We start from the raw sequence: 25,141 nt of genomic DNA, 5'->3' as shown, positions 1-25,141 counted from the left end.
TTTTTTTTTAAGATTCCAGCTTTTTCAGGGTGGACTACTTGCATATTTGGGGGGAAAAACGAGAAATGGGGCTTCATTGTCTGTTGTGCCCTAACATACAGTTTCTAGTCTAAGTGGAAATTATAACTTGTTTCAATTTACAAAACACTTTTTTTTAACCCTTTGAAAACTTGCAAAGCTGCATGGAAGATTTGTTCTTAAGTAAATGCTGAGAGCATCCCACTGGGTGCACTTCCAGTGCTTGAACCCTGTTTACATTGGCTTCAGTAAGTGTCTAAGGTCAGGGACTTCTGTCCTGCCTTCCTGAATCAGAACATTTTCTCTAGCAGTTTCCCCTACTGAAACAAGACTACATCCTGATGGAATATCTCAGCCTGTCTCCTGTACGAATGGCTGTGTATTTCAGTTGCTTTCCTTATATAGGAAAGCAACTTGACCCAACAACTTTTATTACACATTACAGATGAATGGTGAGAGAATTACTGTAGTACCATGATCATGGTGTAGTAGAGAGAAGGCTACATTTAATGCCAAAGCCTGGAGAACAGAACATGAATGAAATGCAATTTTTAGTTCACTAAAATTTTAATTTTTCTTTTAGCCCCGGTTACAAGCCATTTCTAAATGTCCTTAAGCCACAGCTACAGAAGTTAAGTGAGATAACAGAAGAGCAAGTGCAGCCTGAAGCTTTTCAGCCAGCAAATCCTTCTAAGACTGCAGAACAGAGCAGCCCGAGGGCAGAAGAAAGCAGGAGTTCAGCTAGCCACAGTGCTAGCCTGCAGAGTGATGGCAACAGCTGCAGTGTAAGCAGACATGAAGAGGACACGTCTAGGACAGAGGAGAACGATCCTTTTCAGGAGGGCAGTTACGACTGTACTGTGTCCTAGCAAGATTTTTGTTGGATGATGACAAAGATGAATATCCAAATATCAAGCTTGGGAAGAAGCAGACCAGCTTTCAGGCCTACTTCTACATTCTCTGAATAAAGAATTTAACTCGCATCCATGGATGACAATAATGCAACTAATAAGCAGTTACATTTCAAACAGCTGCAAAGGGAAACATGAAAATACTTGGTTTCATTGTAGAGGTGTGGATTGGACTGGTTCGTTCTTTCCCTGGATAGTAAACTTGCTATTTCTGGACTGTAGTACTGGCTGTTGCAAAAGGACAGTAATTTGCATCAATACATAGGTTCATTTATTACAGTTTTGGTTGTTGGTCCCTTTGCCACATGAGAACATCACTTACCTTGAAGATTCTTTTAGATGAGTGTCTGCATAACGGGGCATGGCTGGAGAAGACTATTTTGTAATTCTTCTTGGCCTGCCTGTGTTTTCTTATGACTTTAAATATGAATTCTCCAGTGAAGCTAGTTAGACACTGACTGTGTACGCTCTAATTGGCTTGATCAAAATGTTTCCTAGATTATGATGTTTGATATCACCAAAATATTTTGTATTAAAGACCTGTAAAATAGTGTATGTTTTTGTGAATACTCTTGTATAAAATATTCAAGGCTGATGCTTTGGGGAACTGTACCATATTTAAAGGTACCTATGTGTATTCTGCATGTTTAGAGGCAACTAGTACAATTTTAAGCAAAGTTGCACTTCCTTCTGGATGAGGCACACTTTCACTGACCTGTCAGAGTGATGACATTTTATTAGTGGCCTAACTTGTACCATTGGCCACTCAAAACAGATCCTACAATTACATAGATTACTGAAGGTTATTTATTTCACTTGTAAATTCCTTTCTGGAAAATGGATTTTTAATGTAAATAGAATCACTTATCATGTACTCTTGCTATTAAATTTTAGTAATGTAAACAGTGCATACTGAAACATTTTCCAAACATTTTATAATGTGCATACCTGTAATTAAGACTATTTTAAACTTTCATACAATGCTATGAAAAGCTGGCTGCAAGAGTCTGTTGCTTTGAGGTACTTATTTTTTCTAGCCACTGTCCCAATGTAATATTAAATACCTGTAACAGTATTAATTTAGATATTCAGCTTGTTTGTACTGTGCAATCTGAACAAAAGAATGCAAAACATTACTTTTTATACAGAATTAACTAGTTTATTTTTTATAACATCACTGTTGATTACTGACATGGACCAAATTAGTTATCTTACATAATTACATCTCCTGCCAGTCTCCCCATGCAGCTACTAAAGTACAAATCCATTCAAAGTCTGACCTAAATGTGAAGACCATTCACAATAAGTTGAAATAAATGGCTGGTTACACATTTGCTTACCTGTATTTGTGTTAAGGACCAAGGTAATACAGAAAATGACTGTATTTGCTTTACTGTGGTCTTAGCTCTAAGACCACATAACCAGTACAAGTGCAATAAGTTCTGGTATTTCCTAGAGGGCTGGAACCTATTGGTAATTCTATGCAGAGCTTCCATTTGATTTAAGTTCCAACTTTTTAAATTCACAGCAGATGCAAAGAGGTCCCGTCTTGCCGAATGGTACCATTTTTAAATTTAATTTTCATTGTAGCTACTGAATACGTGTTCCATACTGCTATCAGTTTGCTGAAATGCACTGCATCTTCAAATTAGGACTTGTAAAAATAAACAGTTTACTGTGAAAAGACCTCCAACCCACTCCTGTGGTAATTAACAACATCCCTTTTATCTTGCAAAAAGTCAAATGAGGTTTTGAAACTAAGTTCCCCTGCAGTGTTTAAAAACTGAAATGACATATAAATAAGAAATCAAGATTCTTAGTGCTATCTTGTTCATTAGCTAAGGAAGAGGGACCCTTACTACTACAATCGGAGCCACCATTTTAAAACATTTCTACAGCAGAAGCAGCCTTGCAAAGGGATGGATTAACTTGTTCCTCTCAAGCCATAGTGTAAGACCTTAGAGTTGAGTCCTTCCACAGTTTAGCATTTTGGTAATTTCAGTTGAATTCCTCTGCTGTGCTTTCTGTAGTGTGAACACCTAATATGTGAGGCAGATACCTCACAACCATTCTGTGTAATGACATTGGTAATGCAGGCCGATTTGAAGTGAATTAAACAAGTACGCTTTTTGGGTAAAATTTGACCACTGCTGACTTTTCTGTTTACTTGAACTGAATGCGACTATCAAATGTGAGAAGTTAGAGGGTTGGTACTTGGGGTCTTAAATTAAGTAGTAGTGCTGCTGAAGCAAGATGTGTTTATCATCTGCCAGTTAAGTGACCATAATCCTGGTCCTCTTAGAGTACAACTGGGAAGGTAGATTAAAAAACCTGGATGTGTTCCTATGAGTAGACTTTTACTATTGCTGTAGCCTTACTATGCCTGTGTGCCCAGGGCATCAACACTTCATATCCTTCATTTTAATGTGACACAGTAAAGTGTCCCTAATAACAATGAAGTTTGTTTAACCTTACTGAAAAAAAGGAAATTAAAATTTGTTAATGTCAGATAGTGCTAACATTTCCTTCCAGTGACCAACTGCTCTGAAGAGATCAGCTGTACAGGATTCTCTCTCTTGCACCTTTACTTGATGAGAGATCAACCAGAATGACCCTCTACTGCTTAAAAGCAGGAGCAGCTGAGGCTAAATAAACTGGAATACACCTTCATCTAGCTGGATGAGTAATAAATGAATGGGGACAGTGATGTTTAAGCATTTAAATACAGCCAAAGGTGAAGAGCCCCTAGGAACAAAATAAAAAAACACATTTAAATGAGAGAGACCTGTTCTGAGACAGTTGTACACTTTTTTGTCTTGCGACATGCCAGAGATCCTCTACTTCAGAGGCAAGTTGAGGTGAACTGCATTGTGTGCAGCTGTATAAGTGGCAAAATGCGTGATGGTACACTTTTACACTAAAGCACCTCCAATGTGTTTTAGTTCAAAAGCATGCCACTGCCATTTTCTCAGCACCGATGTGCATTTTCCCACTTATACAAGTGCAAGCATTGCAGTGCTGGATGCTTTTCAAAGTGCCTGGTGCTGTGGCACTTGCACGTGTAAAAATGCCCAGTGAGTCTGAGGAGAGCTGGCAGGTCATGGCAGATGTACAGCAAGAAGTAGAGAGGGTGCATAAATGCAATCTTTAGTGAAGTCATTGCCTGTTAGGCATTGATAACTGCTGTTCAGATTTCAAGATTTGGAGCATTTTAAAGGAGGACTAAAAGTGACAACAGGGATAGAAAACGTGCTTTATACTGAGACAGGAGGAGCTTTGTTTATCTTGCACTGTAGCATCCATGATTGAAAAAGGCTGAGAATTAAGAAATAACAATATTCTGTAATGATTATGTATGCCTCAGCTGTGATGTTGGATCAAAGTAAACTGCTAAAGAAAGGCCAGAAGGATAAGTCTCACTAAGCAGGCACTCAGCCCCCCCCCCCCCCCCCCCCCCCCCGTTAATAGCTGTTTCGTTACATGATTGCATAGTAGCTCTACCTTGTTCTATTATTGCTTCCTCGGCTTTAGTGGGGTACATGTGTCCTGTGTCCCTGCCCCCCACATACTTACCTTCTATTTAAGTATGATCTGAATAGTTTTGTGACGGGGTTGTTCCTGGTTTCTTAACACCCATTTTGGTGCTTCACATCCAACTTGGCAATCAGGTACCACTACCCTTGTCTTGGGGATGTTGAGAGCTTTCTAGGCCAACTGGAATCCTGCTAGGGGATAAGGAGCTCAGTAGCGCAGCAGCACTCTTACCAGCAAGTTGAATCCAGCCCATGTGACACACCCGTCCCTGTTTGTGCTGAGACTTGAACAAATTTTCCCAGGGACTAAGGCTCAAACCACAAGGCACACTTTATAGCCCTGTCTTTGCTAAGCCCCAGCAACAATTGACAGTGGAGAATCCTTCCATTCATAAAGTCCAAACAAATTTGTGCAAGCCCTGATGGAGAAATAACGGCTGAGCATCCCTGGAGTCATTTTGTTGGACAGGCCTTGCACATGTTCTGGAATCACTGCTCTTAAAGGGATTTCCTAAAGGTGGCTTAAATGCATACATTTCCTGAGGCTGGTGCTCTGGGAACTTGAACAAAAATTTAAAATAGTACCAAGGAAAGGGCAGCTGCCCAGGACCAGAATCCTGCGATTCAACACTGCCATAGCCGCTTTTGCAAAGAGGCCTGGGAGAAGGCTCATCTTTATCCTTGGTGGGTTTTTTGAGCGGAGAAGAAAATACATAGGAAACACTGGTCACATTTCCTTGCTTCTAGCTGCCAGCTTCCACTTCCTGACTGCAGCAAGACATTATTGAACAAAGGCATCTTAGTAAATGAAGCTACTTATTTCCCCCTTTTAACACTAGCCTCCAAACCAGAACTGGAACAGGAGGAATAACAACCTGCGAGAACCCTCAGGTTTCACATTTAATGTAGTAGCACAAACATCTAAAAAGAAAAATGGAAGCAAAGAGCCATTGGGCACCACAAAAATGAAAAACAACCCCCCACCTAGATATTTGCCTAGAAATTACCTAGATATTTATACAATCTTCAGTTTTTATTCAGCCAACACACAAAGATCCTTCACTATCATCTGTGGCTAAATATTTCTCCAGACCTGCTCTCTTCCCCCTCCACTGAACACACTCACCTAACAACACTACAAAACAGCCAGTCTTCATTTCAAGCCCACATTTTGCAAAGATTATTTTAATCTTCTTTCATCATGCCCGGCTTTGGCAGAACCTCTAGTTCCAGAAGAAGTTAAACAGCAGTTCTATCTCAAAGCTTAAATAAAACACCTGGTCTCAAATGCAATGCCAGAAACAAGAACCACAAGCCCAGATCTGCCTCCAACAGAACCAGCATGTTCAACACTTCAATGTTTTTATTTATTTTTTTTATTAATACAGTAGGAATTCACAGGGATCAAAACATCCTAAACAACTGAACTTCATTATTTACTAAAAGCCAAATCTCAAATTTGCAAACTTGTTTCAACTGCCCGCCCCCCCCTTACATGAAAAGTTATTGTTTTGCTGAAGTTTGGACATTTCTAACATTTAGATCTTTTGGCTGCCAATACAGACATTTTGTGCATTTTAAAGTTCTTATGCTACAGGCACTCAAAAATAGGGGAAGGCATTGTGAGTAACTCTTCTACAATCTTATTTCTTCACCACGCAGACCTGTGTCAACTCTAGTATAAGTGCAGCATGAATTACTGCATTTGCTGAGTTTTAATGCACATAAAGGAATTGTGTCAATGTTCAGGCTCATGTTTCTGCAAAACCACTTGGATAACCATTATCCTCTCTTTATTATTAAATATATATTCTAGATGAGTACAATCACAGCATTGTGCAGTTCAGACCAGGTACTACCAAGCCAGCATTGGACCGTTAACGTAACATTTTTGTCAGTTTTAAATCTTTTCTGTGCAATACACAAGAGAAGGCAACTGGATCTTCAAACTGGTCTGAGAGGACTTTGATCATGTAATATCCCACACTGGACTGTTTCCCATTTGTGTTATTAAACAATTTAAGAGAAAAGTAAAAAAATACTTGATCACAGGAAAAACTGTCCATTGCAAATCATTAAGGAAGTCCTTACATTTCAGCCCATGTACCACATAAGTGTCCATGGTACTGGTGCTTATGTGCTTTGCTTCAAAGTGTGCGCAAGGAGAATTCTTTTACACACAATTTGGAAGTATTCACCTATGGAGTAAAGTGTTTAACTTGGACCATTTCTGCTGCAGCAAGGCCAGCACCAAGCAATTATGAAGTCCAAATAAAATAGTCTTACAAGAAAGAAACTCACCTCCCTTCTTTCCCACTAACCCCCAAGCATAATGCACAACACCAAAAAAAAAAAAAAAGAATAGTTGTTGGCAACTAGTTTCCTAGAGGCATCTTCTATGCAGAAACATAATTTTTTCCTCAAAAGGCTCAGGAAGAACAGAGCAGTACCTGACCACATGTGTTTCACTACAGCAATAAAACAATTAATTTTTAATTTAAACTTGGGGGCAGAAAGGGAGTGCCTGTTCCTAGGTCAATCTAGGTCATTTTTTCTTGGTATCAGTTCTGTTTCTATGAAAGTCCTGTTCTCTCTGTCATTTGCTCTTCTTTTATTTAATCTATTTTTCCTTTTACCTTTTTTCCTGCTCTAGTTAATGACAGCTCTGAATTATTGTCAAAAAGAAATGTGGTGTTCCTCCCTCACCCTGCCAGCAAATGCAGAGTTCTTTGGGCTTAGGAAACACATAATTGTGCTCAGTAAGTCTGAAGACGCTAAGAGGTGGGATTTTCAAAAGCACCCATGTGGATACAGAGCATAACATCCTGCTGACTTTGAATGGGAGCTCTTTTACTAAGTCAAAAGCTTTTTTGAAAAACCTGTAGGAACAATAACTTTTTCCTACAGGGAGGGACAGGGATAGGGATATCAGCTACTCCTTCAGAAAGATCTCTTCATGATAGTTACTCTTCCTCGGCTTTAAGGAAAATACTTTTTAAAAGCAACTAAACATGGAAACAAAGTCTAGCACAGTGCAATGTTCTCATTTAACAAAATGAGAACCTCCAAAAGAGAACCTCCAAAAGTAGTTATCAAAAATATAATCCAGTCTAATAAATAAACAGGTTTAACCAATAATTTGAAACCAATGATTAAATCGATATCCACAAAAACAAAGTGAGTGGTGGCGACTCAATGTTCTTCCACAAAAAGAACATGCCATGTGTTTGTATCATGTATGAGCCTGCTCTGCATGATGAGATGTGAAACATGTTTCAAGACCCCGCTGGGGATGCAAGTAGAAGACTGCATGGTTTGGTCAAACTTCTACTCAAGACTTACAGTGATAAGGCACAAAGATATAGAAGTCTTTAAAGGAAACAATAATGGCTGTGGAAAATGAAATCAGTAGTCTGATCACAGATCAATTGTCCTGTCTCATGACATGCAATTCCCAGTTTTCAAAATTTTCTCCCAGGACTACCAGTAAAGCACAATTTAAATCAGCAAGTCTATTTCTGATCTGGTTTTATCCAGTACCCATGGTAATATTTTATCATTTACACATTCTCAAGTCTTCTAGCTAATACTTTATATTAACAGGACAGGTAAGACAAAAGGTTTGCAGGCAATAGCATCCACAGGTACACCCTGGGGAATTATGCAATTATGCACCCATGCAATTTTGCACATAAAAAGCATGCATAATTGCATAATTTAACTGCCGCAGGCTCTGTGCCTCCACCTCCATGATGTGGAGGCACAGAGCCACATGACTGGACACCTGGGTAAGTGGGGAGGGGAACTCCTGCCTGCAGGGAGGCGTGGGGTGGGCGTGGAATTTATGGGTGGATGTGGGCCGCACACCATTGAGCCCAGTTGGCCAGCTCAGTGCCTCCGCATGGGGCTTCCAGCACTACAGTGAGAAGCCATCCATGGAGGCAGAGCCTGCCTGGCCCAATGGCACATGACTCCGTGTCTCCACATGTGGCTTCCCGCTAGTGTGTTGGAAACCTTACATGGGCAGCTGGCGCAGCCTGGCCTGATGGCATGTGGACCTGGAACTGCATGCTATCAGGCCGGGTGGGAAGCCACATATGGAGGCACAAAGTCATGTGCCATTGGGTTGGGCGGGCTCCATGCCTCCATGTGCGTCTTCCTGTCAGAGTGCTAGAAGCCCCATGTAGAAGCAAGGAGCCCACCCAGCCCAATGGCATGCGGCTCCTGGACCACATGCCATTGGGCTGAGCCAGCTGGCACCAGCAGGCTGGGCTGACTCTGTGCCAACACACGCAAGCCCTGTGACTTAGTCAGAGGTGCAAACCACTGGGGGCTCTGCCTGCCACAGCCATGACTTTGCCAAGGGCCTGCTGCCACTAAGCTGCCAGCAGCAAGGGCTGTTGTACCATGGGGGGGATGGGGAGGAATGTGCGGCGGGGGGCCCACACCCACCTACAAACTCCACCCCAACACACACACCTTCACAACCCCCCCCACACCCACACCTCTCCCAACCACCCCACAACCTCCCATCCCTTCACAAACTCCTACAAACACTGCCACCTGCCCACATACCCCCATGCCCACACCCCTGTCCACAAGCCCCCCCCACACGTTCCAAATCCCCCCACCCATCCAAAGTATCTAAATATCTCTCTAAAGGAAGTTCTAATCGTGCTACTTAGTTTAATTTGTAAAAAAAGAAGTAATTAGTTTTGCATAATTTTGAGTTTTTCTGTGCATAATTCCCTGGAGTGTACAGGTATTTAAAGCATGAGAAATATTTTGAACGACAACTGCAAATTTCTTTAGAGTCCCTCACTACAGCTCCTGGTGAGTTACTCTGAAAGTTACCTCTTCATGTACAATTTCCAAGTTAGAGCCACACTACCATTTCAGTAGGAAAAATGGAAGAATTGCATCTGCATAAGACGTGAAGAATCTCCTTCTCCCACAGCCCCAGAGGGCTACAGCAATAGGACAGAGGCCCAATTATCCTTCATGTTAGTGACATTATGACTTTTGGCCTGTGGACCGGATGAGTTGCATGGGGCCAGTCCATAGGCCAGATCAGGTCCGACATGCCTCAATCTGTCCTGCCCCACCTCCACCTGGACCAGCACACCGGAATCAGGCGCTGCAGGCCCAATACGGCACATAGAGCCATATTATCTGGCCCGCAGGGCTCCCCATGGGTTTAGAAATTTGGCAGCAGGGAAGCAGCAATTGCCTGCAGGATGAGGTTTGAACACCCCTGCTTTAGGTAGCTGAGTTGCTACAGAAACACCATTCATAACCAAAGTATTTTTCAGACGTGCAAAGTTTTCTTGCCCCTGAAGAATGAATCTGCTATGACTGAGCTGCATCCTCCATCACGAGGTAAGTCTCATCTTTGCCTTGCTGGAAAACTAAAAGACAAAGTAGTCATAGGTGCAGTCCCAGCCAGAAGGGAACGTCCAGTTTGGAAATCTTTCCAGTAAGGCGTGCAGCTGAGGTGACTTGTGATCTTCCCCAAAGAGGTAATGTGCTGCTATGGCGAGAGAGACTATCCCATCAGAAAGATTTTCTGTAGCCTGAAAGTGAGAAAGGACAATGCCAAGTTTACCAAGTGTTACTCTGTACCCATGATCCCTTCTCATTGTAGATATAGTTCATCCAGATACCACTTCTTCCTGCAAGCCTGGTAACATTCTACATGAGCAACTTCAATCCCAAGCGCCACAGTTCAAAAGTGAAAAAACATCTCTGTGTCTTCAATGATACCAGCCAAATTCTGATGTGAAAGAATCTTTCATGACAAAGCAGAAGAGACTTTGCAAACTACAGATTCTCAGGTAAGAGAATCCACATGATTACAGATGTTGGTCCAATATTACAACAGAGTTAGGAATCTAACCCTGCTCCTAAAGCACATGACCACCAACTTGCATGGATTGCACATGTTAAACCACACTCAGAACTCAGCTGCATCTGTCCTTGAAGGGATCGGCATGATCCACAAGGAAAGGAAACAATCCTGCCAGAGTACTCAGTTACTGAGAGTTACAGCAAAAGCTTTCCAGGTCTGGAATGAACAAGCTGCTCCTTCATCCCTGCTGGATCAATTCAGGTGTCAATGTTTAAGACACCTTGCAACAGCTCATTAGCAACTAAATGAAAGTAAGGGTGGTTTGTTGTAGCTGTGTGAGTCTTTGGACAGATGTGGCAAGGTTCTTTGGGTAGATGTGATATCTTTTATTAAACCAACTAAATAGTTGGAAAAAAGTTCTTTGCAAGCTTTCGGGCACAAACAACCGTTGTCAGGCATGAACTTTTTCCAACTATTCAGTTGGTCTAATAAAAGATCTACATCTACCCAAAGAACCTTGCCTGCCCGTATGCTTAGACCAACACGGCTGCAACCAACAACCGTTACTTTCATTTAGTTGCTATAAGCCGTTGCAAGTTCCCTTAAACGTTGACACCTGAATTGATCCAGCAGAGGTGAAGGAGCAGCTTGTTCATTCCAGATCTGGAAAGTATCCCTATGCCTGATAAAGCGTGTCTGTGCCCAAAAGCTTGCAAAGAACTTTTTTCCAACTATTTAGTTGGTCTAATAAAAGATATCACATCTACCCAGAGAACCTTGCCTGCTTAAATGAAAGTAAGGTATCCAGGTTGTAGCCATATTGGTCTAGTGGCAATTAAAGAATTTTTCTGCAAAAATCTAGTTGGTCTAATAAAAGATATCACCATTACCACAAGTCCTGCTTCCTAAATGAAAGTAACTTATTTATGTTTAGATAGGAGTTCAGCTCCCAAAGCCTGGCTATCAAACAGCCTGCAGCCCATGAGAGTAAAACACAAAATAATCTCACACATTAGCCACAGGAGGAGTTTCATCTCCAAGACACCATGCTGAAAGTAACTTATTTCTGATTACGTTATACAGGAGTCAGATGACTCACTTGAGCTCCCAAAGCATGGCTATCAAACAGAACTGCAAGACTCAGGAGCTCTTCAACAGCTCAATCTGGTGCAAGCATTCAGACACGCATTGAACCATCTTTGTCTGTCCAGCACACCTCTAACTCTAAAGCAGGCTCCTGCCTGAACCCAGCAGGACGCCAGTCAGCTTGCATATGTCCCTGATTCCACTTTGAAAGATGAATTGCTGGTTGTTTAGATTGCCTAATCTAGGGCAGAATAAAAGGTTTTGAACCTTCCTAGAAGAAAGTCTCCCAAGGAATAAGCTATCCCAAGACCTGTGACGAGATAAACTTCCAGAAATGCTGAGAAATTTCCCTGGCATTTGGGAAAAGGCAACTGGGCCCCCTGACTTCCCTGGGACCCGCCTGGGTATGACTGAACTTCAAAAGATAATGGGAACTGATAAGAGGATCACTTTATCAGGCCGAAAACAACAGAAGGAAATTTATAGACAATGTAATTTGTTCCTCCCCTTTTCGCTTTCCCAAATCAAACAAAGGAAGAACACAAGGAAGAACAGTACAAAGCAGTTTTAAGTTAGGATTAGTTTTAAAACAGGATCAGGAAAAGGATAAATCTAAGCTAAATGTTAGACAAATTATAATGAGACTTGAAAACTGTTGAAGCAAATCTACTTGAAGGAAAAAATGGATGTCTGATCTGTTCAGGTTTTTCAGATTTCCTAGAAAGCACACTAAAATATATGTACCGCAGGAACAATAAGCTTATAGCAGTCCTGAGAAGACAGACCTAATGACAAATTGGGTCTTCCATATCCCCAGCTTGTATTAATTTATGAAACAAAGCAGATTGAAATTTTGATCAAAATTAATCGCCCTCACCGTCAATTCTATCCAGAAGTGCCATGCTGTAGCCTGCAGGCCATGGGAGTAAAACACAAAGTAATCTCCTCTCACATTAGCAACAGGAGTTCCATCTCCAAGAGACCATGCAGATAATGTTGACCCTTCATGTGGTCGAACGTAAAGTGACATATGACTTGGACCTACAACAGACAGGAAAACAGATCTGTATGTATTTATGGAAAGAGGAAAATAGAAGGAAAAAAACTCTAACTTAATTCTAGTTGGCTCTGTCCCAATCACGTTGAATTTCATTTTGTACCAAGATCTATCTTGTGCTCTGCCAGATGCATCTCCAAATAAGATAAAAAGCAAGCAGCTCCCTTTTCCATAGCAGAAGCTGCACTCACCGATATGCAGCAAAACAAAGAGAGAGAGAGAGAGAGAGAGAGAGCGTGTGTGTGTATACATATTTTTTTTTCCTATATATAGGTACTCCTCACTTAATGTCATCCCGGTTAACTTTCTTTTGTTATTTTGTTGCTGATCTATTAGAGAACATACTCATTTAAAGTCACACAATGTTCGATTATAAGGTTGCAGGGAGCTGGGAGGAAGCGAGAGGAAGGCAGTGCCACGCACATGGACATGTACATAGCCCCAGGCAGCCTGCAGAGCAGCTCCAGCAGGTAAATGGAGGGGAGTGAGGGGGGGAAGAGAGGGATTGAGGCCCCTGTAGGGAGGGAGCTGACCAGGCCTGGAGCTGCTGCCCAGCTGGGTGGGACTTGGGGCCAGGGGCCGCAATTTGCGGCTGCAGCGCCCCAGCGGGGAACAGGATGGGGCCATGGGTAACTCATCCGGGGGAGGGCGAGCTCCCCCATGACCTGGCACGGCAGGGAGGAGAGGAGCCATGCGGGGAACTCCTTGCTGCTGCTCACCCCATGTTGCCCCAGCAATGCGCCTCCTGCGCATGGGGCTGCAGTGAGGGCAGTGGCATGGGGCTGTGCCCCTCAAAGCAGCAGCAGGTGCAGGGGGCATGTCGCCAGGGCAGTGGAGGGAGAGCTCTCAGCGGCGAGGAGATCCCTACACAGCCCTGCTGTCCCCAGCTGTGCCTGGTCATGCCTGCAGGGCTGCAGAGGTCCCGGAGCAGGGAAGCAGGAAGGGAGCCCACGTCCGCAGCCTGTGCTGTGCCTGTCCCATGTACAGATCTGGGGGGCAAAGGTCCCTACTGCCCCCCTGTAGCGCACACAGCAGCGGAGAGCCACCCTGCCCAAGGCTGCAGCATGGGGGAGCAGGGGTAGGGAGCTGCAGATATATAATGTCTTTTGTCTGGCAAAAAAAAAATTCCCTGGAACCTAACCCCCCTATTTACATTAATTCTTATGGGAAATTGGATTCACTTAACAACGTTTCACTTAGTCACATTTTTCAAGAACCTAACTACAATGTTAAGCGAGGAGTAGCTGTACAAGTAAAGTATATATGTATATACATACCTACATACATACACCCACGCTTATTTATTTTAAGTCTATTTCATAACTTGGGATCCAGGTTTTCTGTTCGCCACGGAAAAACGTGGATTTTCTCCTTTAAAGAAAAACCCGGGAAACTGAGAGTTTCCCCTTGCAAGGCCAACAGAGCTCCAGCCTGCAAGGGGCTGTGGGAAGCAGGATGCAGGGGGTGCCATGTGCATGTATGCACATGGCAGCCAGTCAGCATGGTGGTGAGCAGCTCCCACAGCTCTCTAAGGAGTTGAACAGCTGAACATGTTGAACACAATGTTTTATTGATATATTTACAATTTTACAGCAATGTGGAAACCTACCATTGCCTCAATCATTATAATAAAATAAATTCTAAATACCTGCATAATTTTGGCATTTGATTTTGACTTTTTTTTTTATCATGGAACAAGCAGAGCTCTCCTGGTCCTCTTCCCCTCTGGCCCTGCCAGTGCCTGTCATTCCCGCCCCACAGCCCCCCCGCCCTGCCAGTGCTCTTCACACTCCCAACCTACTGTCCACCACCCCAGTCCCCCAGCGTGAGGAAGGGACTGGTGGGACTGGGGTGGGTATATGGGGAAGGGGGGAGGTGTGGGCACAGGCAACGTGTGTGGAGCCGGCCCCACAGGTGACACATGGGGAAGGGGCAGGGGATATGCAACTCCCCCAGATTTCTGTGCCCACAGCAGGGCACAGGGCTACAGCCTAGCTGGACCAGCTTCAGGCAGGAGCCATCTCCATGGCCCGGCAGGCGGGACCCAGCGCAGAAGGGGGCGCTGTGCCATCATGGCCACCAAGGTGAAGCACAGTGATAGTGGTGCAGAGTTGTGTCCCTGCTGATGCTGGGAGGGCAGGAGGCACCTTACCTTCATGGCCATGATGGCACAGCACTCCCTCCCAGTCGGGTCCTGCCCACTGGGCCACAGAAGTGGCTCCTATCTGGAGGGGTCCTGCCAGGCTGCAGCCCCACACCCCACTGTGGGCACAAAAATATGAGGGGGCATGTGCTCCCCCCTTCCACCCCACCATGTTGCCTGTGCTCCTCATGGCTCCATAGACTTACCTAGAGGGAGCTATGGGAGCTGCTCTCCACCACACTGCCTGGCTGCCACATGCATGCATGCGCACACACATGCATGTGGTGCCCCTTGCATCCTGCTTCCCCCTGCCCCAAGCAGCCCCTTACAGGCTGGGGCTCTGCTAGCCTGCAAGGGGAAACCCAGTTTCCCAGGTTTTTCTCCTTTAAAGGAGAAAATCCACATTCTTCCGCAGCAAACGGAAAACCTGGATTCCCCAATAAATAAATAAATAAATAAATAAATAAATAAATAAATACATACCTGAAAAGGCAACAGATCATTCAAAATAAGTATACAATGTATTGATGCATTCAGTTTCCAATTGCAACACGGTCAATATGCTTTATCATATGCCCAGAATACTGTAAAGTTCCCAGTTGTGGATTAGTCCCAATAAGTCCCCTATTCCTGGGATGGCCACTTGCAAGACTAGCATTTAGGCGTGCTTTATAAGCAGTCACTGATTCACAACCCAGAGGCTGTCACTCACCTGATACTTCAAAAGTTAACTTTGTGGAATCCCAAGGCGTTCGCTGCTTGCTTAGAAGTTTAAAATGAATAGGGCTTTTTAGAAAAAGTTCTGGAGCAGGAAGATACCAGGTCTTTCTGTAACAGAAAGCATTTTAAACTCACTACAACACCTTGAGGTAAACACTACCAGCTGAACACAAGAGCAGAGCCAGCCATAACGTCGTAACTGGAAATATTCAAGAGTCACATACTCAAAAAGATAAAGGTGAAAGATTAACAGTCTGTGGCCACAATCATAACATTTACATGGTCATTCAATGAAGAGCAGAATTGCCATTATTATGTGTTCATTCCTCATCTCCTTTCTTCAACTGTCCAACAACTTAATGTAACACAGGTTACAAGAGAATCTAAGTAAGGATTTGGGGGATTTCCAAAATGCTACCCATGTTTGGGTATAAGGACATGACATTAGTTCTCATGTGCCAGCTCTTAAGCTTCCTGTTGTCTAGTGCAGTGTGGAAGAGACAGCATAGTGCGACTGCCCATTATGAAAATTGCTGTATTATTCCTTTCCTACAGAATTAAACTTCCAAATGATGCATTCGGGTATTAAATCTCAACGTTCTTAAAAAAGAGGCTGCATTATTACTAACCTGAAGAAAGTATGCACAGGGAGCATCCAAGGAAAGCCACAGTGAGGGGCCTGCTCCTCACAAGGAGCTCTAATGGTTTCATTGAGTTCAGGTATATGAGCAGTGATGTGAGATATTCCAGTGTAGTCATTCCCATTAATCCATATTCCAGAATCACTTTTTACCAACTTTCCATCTAGACCATAAAATCTTCTGTTCGTATGCTGGAAGAGCAAGAAATAAGCAGAAAAGCTATCAGGCATCTGGCTATTTGGATGACATCAGAACCAAGTCTAAGACGCCCTACACTGGGGTTACAACCTACAGCCTGTGAAGTCAAGGGCTTTGGTGGCATTTCATCATGGGGGAGATAGGCTTTGCCAGCAGCAGTTCCCTGTGTCACAGCTCGGCGGTGGGGAGAAGCAACGGTAGCAGCAGCTGGCAGATCCAAGCACTGGCCCATTTCAGGTCCAAGCTAGGTCGTTCTGGGCCATCGTTGACAAACATTGCTTACTGCTGGCCTGCACAAGTACCCACACATTTTTCACCAACTGTAAGCATCTCCTGTGGTATTAAAGGAATTTTTAATCTAATTACTTATATGCCCCCTACATCCTGTAATCATAGCAACTAGAAGTGATTCTCAACCAGGGTGCCACAGTTCAAAAGGTTAGGTCTGCAAATACCTACATGAGATTCACAAGATAAATGCAGATTTCAAATAGGGATCCACAATGTTAAAAATATGCTTCTGTGTTGTGGTCCGATTCCTCTGCAATAGAAGAATTGCTCTACTAGTTTCGCTTGTTTTTTTTAATGACTACAGAAAAGAACTGGCTTTTTCCACGGGGTACCAGCTCATAGCTAGTAAGACCGAAAACTCCTGACATCAAAAGACTGTGCTGCCATGTATTTACATATGACCCCTTCACACCACCCTTTATAAAACACCAGTGTTAACTGGGCCTAGTTAAACCCTGAACAAGGGTTACAGCTTCCAAGGACAATCCCAGTGGCCCGCCATGATTCTGTCAAATGACTTGCTTATTTCTCAATCCTTTTTAAAGAGATTTCAAAAGCAAAACAAAGCCAAATTACATTTCATCTTCGCAAATTATGCCATTACTGTGCAGCAGCTCATTAATCTGAGCATGTGCCTGCACGTGCCATCCAGCTTCTTGCTTGCAGACATGCTGCTGGCTCATATCCAATCCATTCCCACCAGTGACACCCCACATTGGAAAGTGATCCTTGCAAATGGCCCTCCAAGTCTGAGCTGTGCACCCAGTGCCCAGTGCCAGCATGAGGAAAGCATCTGTTGCTACTGTTTCTCCCAGTGACAGAATAGGAAAAGCACCCACTGCTACTGCTTCTCCCTTCATGGGAAATGTGACTGTTGCTGAGGCCCTTCTGCCACCCAATGCCACCAAAGTCTCTGTCTGGCTGGATTAAAAGACTTTGCGGGTCAGATCTGGCCAATGGGCTATAGGCTGCTGACACTTGCATTTATTCATTTTGTATCAACTAGTCACTGGATAAATGGCACAAAGAATATTGGGAGTTAAGATCAGAACCTAGAGCTCCCACCCTTACAGGAGATGGCCCTACTCTCTGGGCTCCAGAGGCAGGCTCCATCTTGCAAGCTTTTCTTCAGGCCCCAACATCCCTTAACCTTCTTTCCACAACGTGGCCAGGCTTCAACAAGAAGCACGGTAGATGCCCTCAACCCTGTTGAGCCCACAGCCCAAGGATTAGGACACTTTCCTAAAAACTTGGGAGTTCAAGCTGCCTTAAATTAGAATCCAGGTCACCTACTTTTTGGATAAGTGCCCTAACCCACTACACTACTGGGCCATACTCTTCCCATACCCCTTTACTTTACACTGACGTCAACGCTGCTGCCCATCAGTATATCTAATGTGCTAGTTCAGGTGCTATGCTAGGCCTCTGCGGGAGCTGGATCCCAACAACAAAAGCACATAAGGCTGCCCCATAGAAAGGAGGAGAGAACAATGTGCTTGTCCAAGTGGAACAGGATCACGATTTGGAGTTGCATAAGGTTACTCATTGCCAGAATGGGAAAACTGCATCTGTGTAAGGTGGAATAGGATCATACTCCTGAGATACAATGCATGCTTGGGGCCAACAGAAGCAAAGACTTTGATATGGAATAGGACTGGGTCTGAGCCTCTCACACCAGGAAGGGAAAAGACTGCACTTCTAACACATGCTACCACAGGTCCTCAGCACTGCAGCCCATGAACAAAGGCAGCAGTTCTCATCCACACCTGCCATAAATCTCAGAGGTGCAACGTGCAGCCTATCTGGTTCCAGGGAGAAGATACCAGGAGCTTGTCTGGGATGACCAGAGGCAGAAAAGGCTGAGCCAAATGAGAGACTGAATCGAGACCTTTAAAACAGAAGTTTGCTTCTAGGAACCAACTGAAGCCTGAATTGTATGTCATCACATCCAGGCAGTCTTTAGCTCTACTGAAAACGAGATGTACTCACCATCCTCAGAGATGTTAAGTCCCGAGGTGTTAGGCCTTGACCAAAAAAAACATTTTCCTGCACAGACACTCATACAGCGATAGTTAGAGCAGTACAAAGCCCCTTTTTGCTGGACAACCTCAACACTACTCACAGGGAAAGACAGAAGATTATCTACCACCTTACAAGAGAACAAGGCCACATATGGTATAAGGCTCGTCTTACCTGGAGTGAGACTCGTTTAGGCCTTGGATTAGCTGGATCAGAACTGTATGGAAAGAAGGTTCCACTGCAAACAAGAACTAATGTAACTACAAATACTGTAGTTAAACTTGTTAGAGTCTTCTTTGTACTTTTAGCAAGGTAGATGAAGTTTAGCTAGAGAATAAAGGAGACCATAGTTAAAAGAATACTACATTTAACAAGAAATATTACTAGTATACTTTTAAGAAAAATAATTGTATGCACTTGAGAGGACATGTCATTATCTTCAGAACTACCACTTAATGTGATGCAAGACTTCTGAACATCACCTGCCAGCTTAGAAGACTGATTTGATAAAATAACATGCACCCTTCTGAGCATTTTCAAGCACAATTTAAAAAACAAAATATTCCCCAGGAAAAAGCTAGTAGCTAATCAATTAGAGGGCAATGAGGAATGCCTTATAAATACTCTTCAATCATATCTATCCTGCTCAGTGACACATTTTAAAGTTACATTCAACTCCCATTGGGCTGACATAAAAAATGCCTCAAAATTAAATTACGCACTTTCCCCTTGCATGGTTCTTAGCTACAAAGGTACTATAATAAGTATCTTCTTGTGTATTCTGCCCATGTTGGTTTTATTCAAGTAACAAGTTACAATTTTCTGCATTTAAAACTCCCTCAAACTTAACTTACCATGTCTACCTGGATCCAAGACAACTTTGAATTTAAGACAACCCCCCAGTAATTAGATTCTACATATGGAAAATTTGTAAATGTTAATTTTCCACATATAGAATTTATTACTGTAGGGTCATCTTAAATTTGACCTCCCAAACTGCTGCAGCAGGGTAAGCAGACACAAGGGGGCATGCAGCCTCCTTGTCTCCCCGCCCTCACAGTACCTGTGCTCTATTGCCTGTGTCCCTACTCCTGACAGTCTCTGTCCCACCATTCAGCAGCAACAGTGGCAGCTCCAGCTCTGGGATGCTGCTGCCTAGCCAGGCCCATGCCCCAGAAAGGAATGGAGCCGGAGCCACACCTGACAGTAAGCGGCAGGGGAAGTGGGGGATGACGGAAGCTGTGGGAGGAAGGCAGCTGTTGCAGCTTTGACTCTGGATTCAACCTGAATCCAAGACAAAGGGCTCCCCCTACCCGGTAAGAGGGGGCCTTCAGGGCTCATCTTGGATTCAAGTAAATATGGTAAAAAAATCTCATCACACATGCAATGCATTCTTATACACAGGAGAATGTGGCTGATCAAGTACCTACAAATCAACTGCACTAATTAATCTACTTTCACATTAATGTGAACATTTATCTGGTTTTGTAGGAGCTTCTTGTGACAGCCTAGCTTTTTAACCAACAATTAAGACAAGTGATGTCAAACATTTCTTTAAAAAAATAAAATAGAAAAGCTCTATATATAGATCATAAGGTTAAAAGAAAAAGCCATCTTACAAAATAGGAAGACAAAACAATAGTACTTTTCACAACAAGGCCTGCCATCACTACATCAGGTAGAATTTCTGTCCCACTTCGCCCCAGGATGGGAGTCAACATTTCAAATATTGTCCAGATGATGTACATTATATAGAGGTATGGAATAAGCATTCCCAGCATATAAATCATGGCAAATCTAACTGTGGCACCTAAAAGGGAGAAAAAAAAAAAGCAATAATCTTTAGACTGTGAGATCCACATTTTTAATTTGTTACTAATTTTCTTCTCTCTATCCTCCCCTCCCCACCCTGCCCCCGGTAAGAAAGTCACCATCACACTATACTTAAATTGTGAAACAATTAAGTGGACTTCTGTCCCAACCAATATGCATAACCAGAAAATGGATTTTGGTCCCATTTTTCATTCAAATATCTGACCAATGACCATAACTGAACATGGTGTTTGTTCATCTGAGTTTACACTGATACACAGTATATGACTCAAGCTACTTCTACATATCTCCATACTTCAGAGCTGCCCATAGCCTAAGGCAATTGTTACTGAAAGAAAGAAGACCAATAAGCTTAGACTAATCTTAGTTAAACTCAGGAAAGCAATTTGTGTTTCTCTCAGACATTTCTGGGAATCATCTTTATTTTAGGTCACACTAAATGACTACTAAAACATTGCCCCAACTCAGAATAATTGAGATTGAGGCTTTTGAATACAGGAAGAACAAAAAGGAACAAATAAAAAAAGTCCTTACCATTTTGTTTGAATTCCATATGGACCATTAGCTTTGTGAGTAAAGGAAATGCTACCCACATTGCACATACAAATGCAGAGCCAAGACCTAGCTGAGTGACTACCACCAATGCAAGAGACCAACAAGCCAGAGAGACATCAAAGAACATCTCCCCCAGGTACCGCTCATTTGTATTCTGCAACCAAAAAAAAAGCAAATACAATGAACACGGAACATGAACAGTTCACAAAACAAGTCTACTGAAGTAATCCATTAGAACTATTGCCTATGCACAGCTCAAGTTTTATTTGGCTAACTTGTATCCTTTCATATGCACCATGCCACCACCCTCTTTGTATAGTTATTAGGACTGTGCAAAGCTTTGGTCGCTGATTTGATCTGGCCAAGATTTGGCCCAATTCGGTGGCCGAACCTCCAAATTAAAGGGTCTCATGATTCAATTCAATTTCTCTGAATTGAATCGGAACCCTCTGAATCAATTCGGAGAGATTCAATGATTCGGACATAGACACAGCTTTAAACATTTTTTTCTACATACCTCAAGGTACCAGGCGGTTCATAAACGTTGAGATGGTGGGGCAGATGGAGCGTCCCACAGGAGGGCAGGGGGGTCCCCAGTATGCTTGGCAGCAGGCCTGGAAGTGGACCAGAAGCACTTCTGGGTCCACTTCTGGGTTCACCAGGGAGTGCACTGGGGGGCCCCCCTACACACACCCAGCTGGTGCCTCCTGTGTCTGGAGGGGCACCTGGGGTCCCCCCAGGGCTGACTGCTGAGCCGGAGGGGCACAGTGGGGGCCCCCTGAGCACTCAGCAGTGGACGCAGAAGTGGACCAGAAGTACTTTTGGTCCACTTCCAGGTTCGCTGCCGAGCATGCAGGCTCCCCCCGTGCTCCTGTGGGATGCTCCATCCGCCCCACCATCGTAGCGTTCACAAGCCGCACCTGGTACCTCAAGATATGTAGAAAAAACATTTAAAGCTGTGTCTATGGCCGAATCGCTGATTCTCTGAATCAGCATTGAATCTTCAGATTTGGATTCGGCCAAATCGAAATCAGGACAGTGATCCAAATCAATTAATCGAATCGCTGTCCCCGGTTCAGGCCAAATCCGAATCAAATACAGCCCACTTCACACACCCCTAGATAACCATACACTACAGTACATCAGAATGAACAACAAATACATAAAAATTAGAATGGAGATAATGGGAACAGAGAATCATAAACAGAAAGAAATTTTCCACATGAACGGATTTATACACATTGCATTTTATTTCTGTAAACAAATTACTTCCTTTCATGTTGTTATGAACGTGTGTGCATGTACTTGGTACTAAATGTGGGCATTATTAACCGAGAGTTTAAAAACATTTCAATATATGCCAGCATTTCAACAGAAGCTGTAACTATATCTCTTTGTATGCAGTGTATTAATACTGTGTATGCTATTAGACTGATGCTTTTGCATAAAGTCTGGGAGTATACTCGTTTATAAAATTAACATGGCCCCACAAGACCCACAAAACAATTGGGGAAGTTCTTTAAAATAAGACTGGGAGGGGAAATAAAGGCCACATGTACAAAGCTACAAAACCATTTGCACAGGTGCCAATTAAGAATATTTCAAATAGGTCTGGCCAAAAAGGACTATTTGTATGAATAAAGGTTTATAGTATCAAGGTCTAACCCAAAAAAGACAAAATGGCATTAGAGATGCCTACACTGCTGCAGAATAAATTAAAAGTTATTTAGTCTGGAGAAGAGAAGACAGAAGAGGGATTTAATAGCAGCCTTCAACTACCTGAAGGGTGGTTTCAAGAGGATGGAGCTAGACTGTTCTCAGTGGTGGCAGATGAGAGAACAAGGAGCAACTGTCTCAAGTGGTAGCAAGGAAAGTTTAGGTAAGATAGCAAGAAAAACCCTCATTAGGAGAGTAGTAAAACACTGGAACAGGTTACCCAGAGAGGTTGTGGAATCTCCATCCTTGAAGGTTTTTCAGACCTTGCTAGACAAAGCCCTGGCTGGGATGATCTAGTTGGGGATGGTTCTGCTTTGAGCAAGGGATTGGACTAAATGACCTCCTGAGGTCCCTTCCAACCCTAATTTTTTATGATTCTATGAATTTAAGCGTTCCTGAGCCATTAGCATTAAAGTGTACTACATTCTAATCAGCCAGATACCTGTGACAGCCAAATGATAGATCAGCTTCCAGGAATTTTCATGCCATTACATAGAGCAGAACTTCCAGAAGACAGAATAAATCATGATTCATCACATGTTACAACAGGCTAAGATACTTGTTAGAAACAAAGTCTGAATAGCTTGACCTAACATACCTAAGATAAAGGCTACACATTATAAGATTTAATGCTTTCAATAAAGAAATTCAATTTTTAACTTAATATTTGGGCTGTCCAACAGGGGTTAAGTTGTAGCCTTCAGGCTCCTTCCCATCACTCAAGCTGCAAGAACAGCTAGAGTGTCCAGGCTTCCTCTCCCCTCCTCTGGCTTTCACTGCCTGACCCTAGTGCAGCAGGAGCAGTGCAGTATGGCACAGCCATGAGAAACAAGGGTGAGCCCAGGACTGCGTGGTGCAACTGGAGGTGGGGGCAGCTTCTCTGCAGTGTGTGTGTGGGGAGGGGGGGGGAAAGAACAGTGAAGTGGGGGAAGCATGGGTGCCCACGTGGCATGGAGCCAAAGGGTGGGGCCAGTGACTTGCCCCAATGTGTTCAATGGGTGTACACTGTATGCTGCTGTGGCCAGCCAGGAAGTTCTACACTTCAATGTGGTCCCAGGGCTGAGATGGCCAATCAGCTGACTGGCAGCCCCAGCTCCAAGACCACATATGGGACCAAAATGTTTCAGTTTCCCCCACTTCCAGAGATCTACAAGGAAAGTTGGGCAGGCTTAAGTGGCCTTATCCTGCCAGGAATTTTTGGGGCAGCACAGGCCCAAGTAATAGTGCAACCTCACTCAGAATACAGCACTAGGCAGTACAGCACAAAACTGAAGATATTGCAAACCTAGAAAATCAGGGAAGGACAAAGAATGATCATGAGCATGGGGAAAAAAACCAAGCAGATATGATTGAAGTAAATAAAGCGGTGAATGATATATACTGGGAACATCCATTCTCCCTGACTCATGAGACCGATAGGACACATACAGGAAATTAAGAAGGTAAAATTAAAATAAATAAATAAATAAATAGATTAACAACAAAGGCAATAGTTGTGGCCTGGATGTCATTTGAAGGCAGAAGTTTTCCAAGGTTCAAAGAACAACAAGAAAAAGAATACCTGTACTTATCAGAAGTTAAGTACTAAGAATGTAGAAAAGACTATTACATTTCTTGCTTCAGGACCCAAAACTAATCTCATCATGACCTCTGATAGTTTGAGACCTAATGTGTACATTGCGGAAAGAAGTGGAATTATCCCACACCAGCTTTCTGTAATATCCTTGCACTTTCCCCTGAAGCAAATAATATAGGCCATAGTCAGAACCAGAATACCAGACTAACCAAACTGTAATTCCTATCCTTTAAAAAAGAGAAAAAAAAAAACCCTCCTTCAAATAAGTCTTTGAGGCTAACAAATCTTTATGCATCTTTTGAGACAATAGAACTGACTTTAGTGTTAACTTCTTACAACTCTTTCAAATCCATCCCCCTCACCAATAATATCAGTTCCTATTTTAACTTCTGTCAACAAGCAGTAGACTATAAATATACTTACCTTATAATAAAACTTCTTTGCTAATGTGTGCACAAGGATTAGTTTAGCTGCAGCTGCAGTTCCGTATAAGAAGACAGAGACATAGAAGTGGGTATACCAGAAAAGAGATCGCCCAATGAGAGAAATGAACAGTGCTACAATAAAGACGGTCACCAATGTGGAGAGCCAGCTCACGAGCGTTAAGCCAAATGCAACAGAAAACTCCTTTATGTAGGAAAGAGCTATGGGTGAGAAAACAAACAAACAGTAAGCTCCAACTCAATACATCATTTTACACATTGCATCCTGTAGTTGTGATAATCTCCATCCTTATTGAGTATCCCAAAATTTTAATTGCCTTAAATGACTCAGAATAGGCCTCACGGTCTCCCATTTAAGATTCTTTTACAGAATCAGAGCCTAAAACTCATTCAGTTAATTCCTCTGCCACTAAAAGATTTTCTATTAAATTGGACAAATCTTTTGTATAATTAGATGTCTCAAGTGAGCTTCAGCTCCCCCTGGAGAGATTTCCCACAGCCTAAAGAAACAAACAAAAAATATTTTTAAAAAAATCTGAGGATTTTGGTTTTT

At 43.0% G+C, this 25,141-nt stretch overlaps 2 protein-coding genes across 8 annotated transcripts in view; one reads left to right on the top strand and one right to left on the bottom strand.

Moving 5' to 3' along the window:
- RIC1 (RIC1 homolog, RAB6A GEF complex partner 1) overlaps positions 1–4,346 on the top strand; it is an 84,564-nt gene extending 80,218 nt beyond the window's left edge. For 5 of the 7 annotated variants that reach the window (XM_025197550.1, XM_025197551.1, XM_025197553.1 and 2 more), the window contains one exon: positions 602–887. In XM_025197550.1, coding sequence (XP_025053335.1) covers positions 602–887 — 286 coding nt within the window. Of the gene's footprint in view, positions 1–601 lie in introns of all 7 variants that reach the window. The other 2 variants (XM_014517284.2, XM_006018375.3) reach the window with 2 other exon arrangements.
- Positions 4,347–9,069: 4,723 nt separating this feature from the next.
- The window catches only part of ERMP1 (endoplasmic reticulum metallopeptidase 1), a gene marked incomplete at its 5' end in the record, with an annotated part of 30,290 nt that continues 14,218 nt past the window's right edge, over positions 9,070–25,141 (bottom strand). Inside the window, 8 exons of the mRNA XM_006018378.3 lie at positions 9,070–10,035; positions 12,274–12,437; positions 15,309–15,424; positions 15,946–16,148; positions 18,640–18,792; positions 20,085–20,275; positions 20,833–21,007; positions 24,569–24,789. Of these exons, the coding sequence (XP_006018440.2) occupies positions 9,871–10,035; positions 12,274–12,437; positions 15,309–15,424; positions 15,946–16,148; positions 18,640–18,792; positions 20,085–20,275; positions 20,833–21,007; positions 24,569–24,789 (1,388 nt within the window). The remainder of the gene's footprint in view (positions 10,036–12,273; positions 12,438–15,308; positions 15,425–15,945; positions 16,149–18,639; positions 18,793–20,084; positions 20,276–20,832; positions 21,008–24,568; positions 24,790–25,141) is intronic.

This window comes from Alligator sinensis, unplaced genomic scaffold, assembly GCF_000455745.1.
Source record: "Alligator sinensis unplaced genomic scaffold, ASM45574v1 scaffold392_1, whole genome shotgun sequence".
Classification (NCBI taxonomy): domain Eukaryota; kingdom Metazoa; phylum Chordata; order Crocodylia; family Alligatoridae; genus Alligator; species Alligator sinensis.
This window is presented reverse-complemented; position numbering and strand designations above follow the sequence as displayed.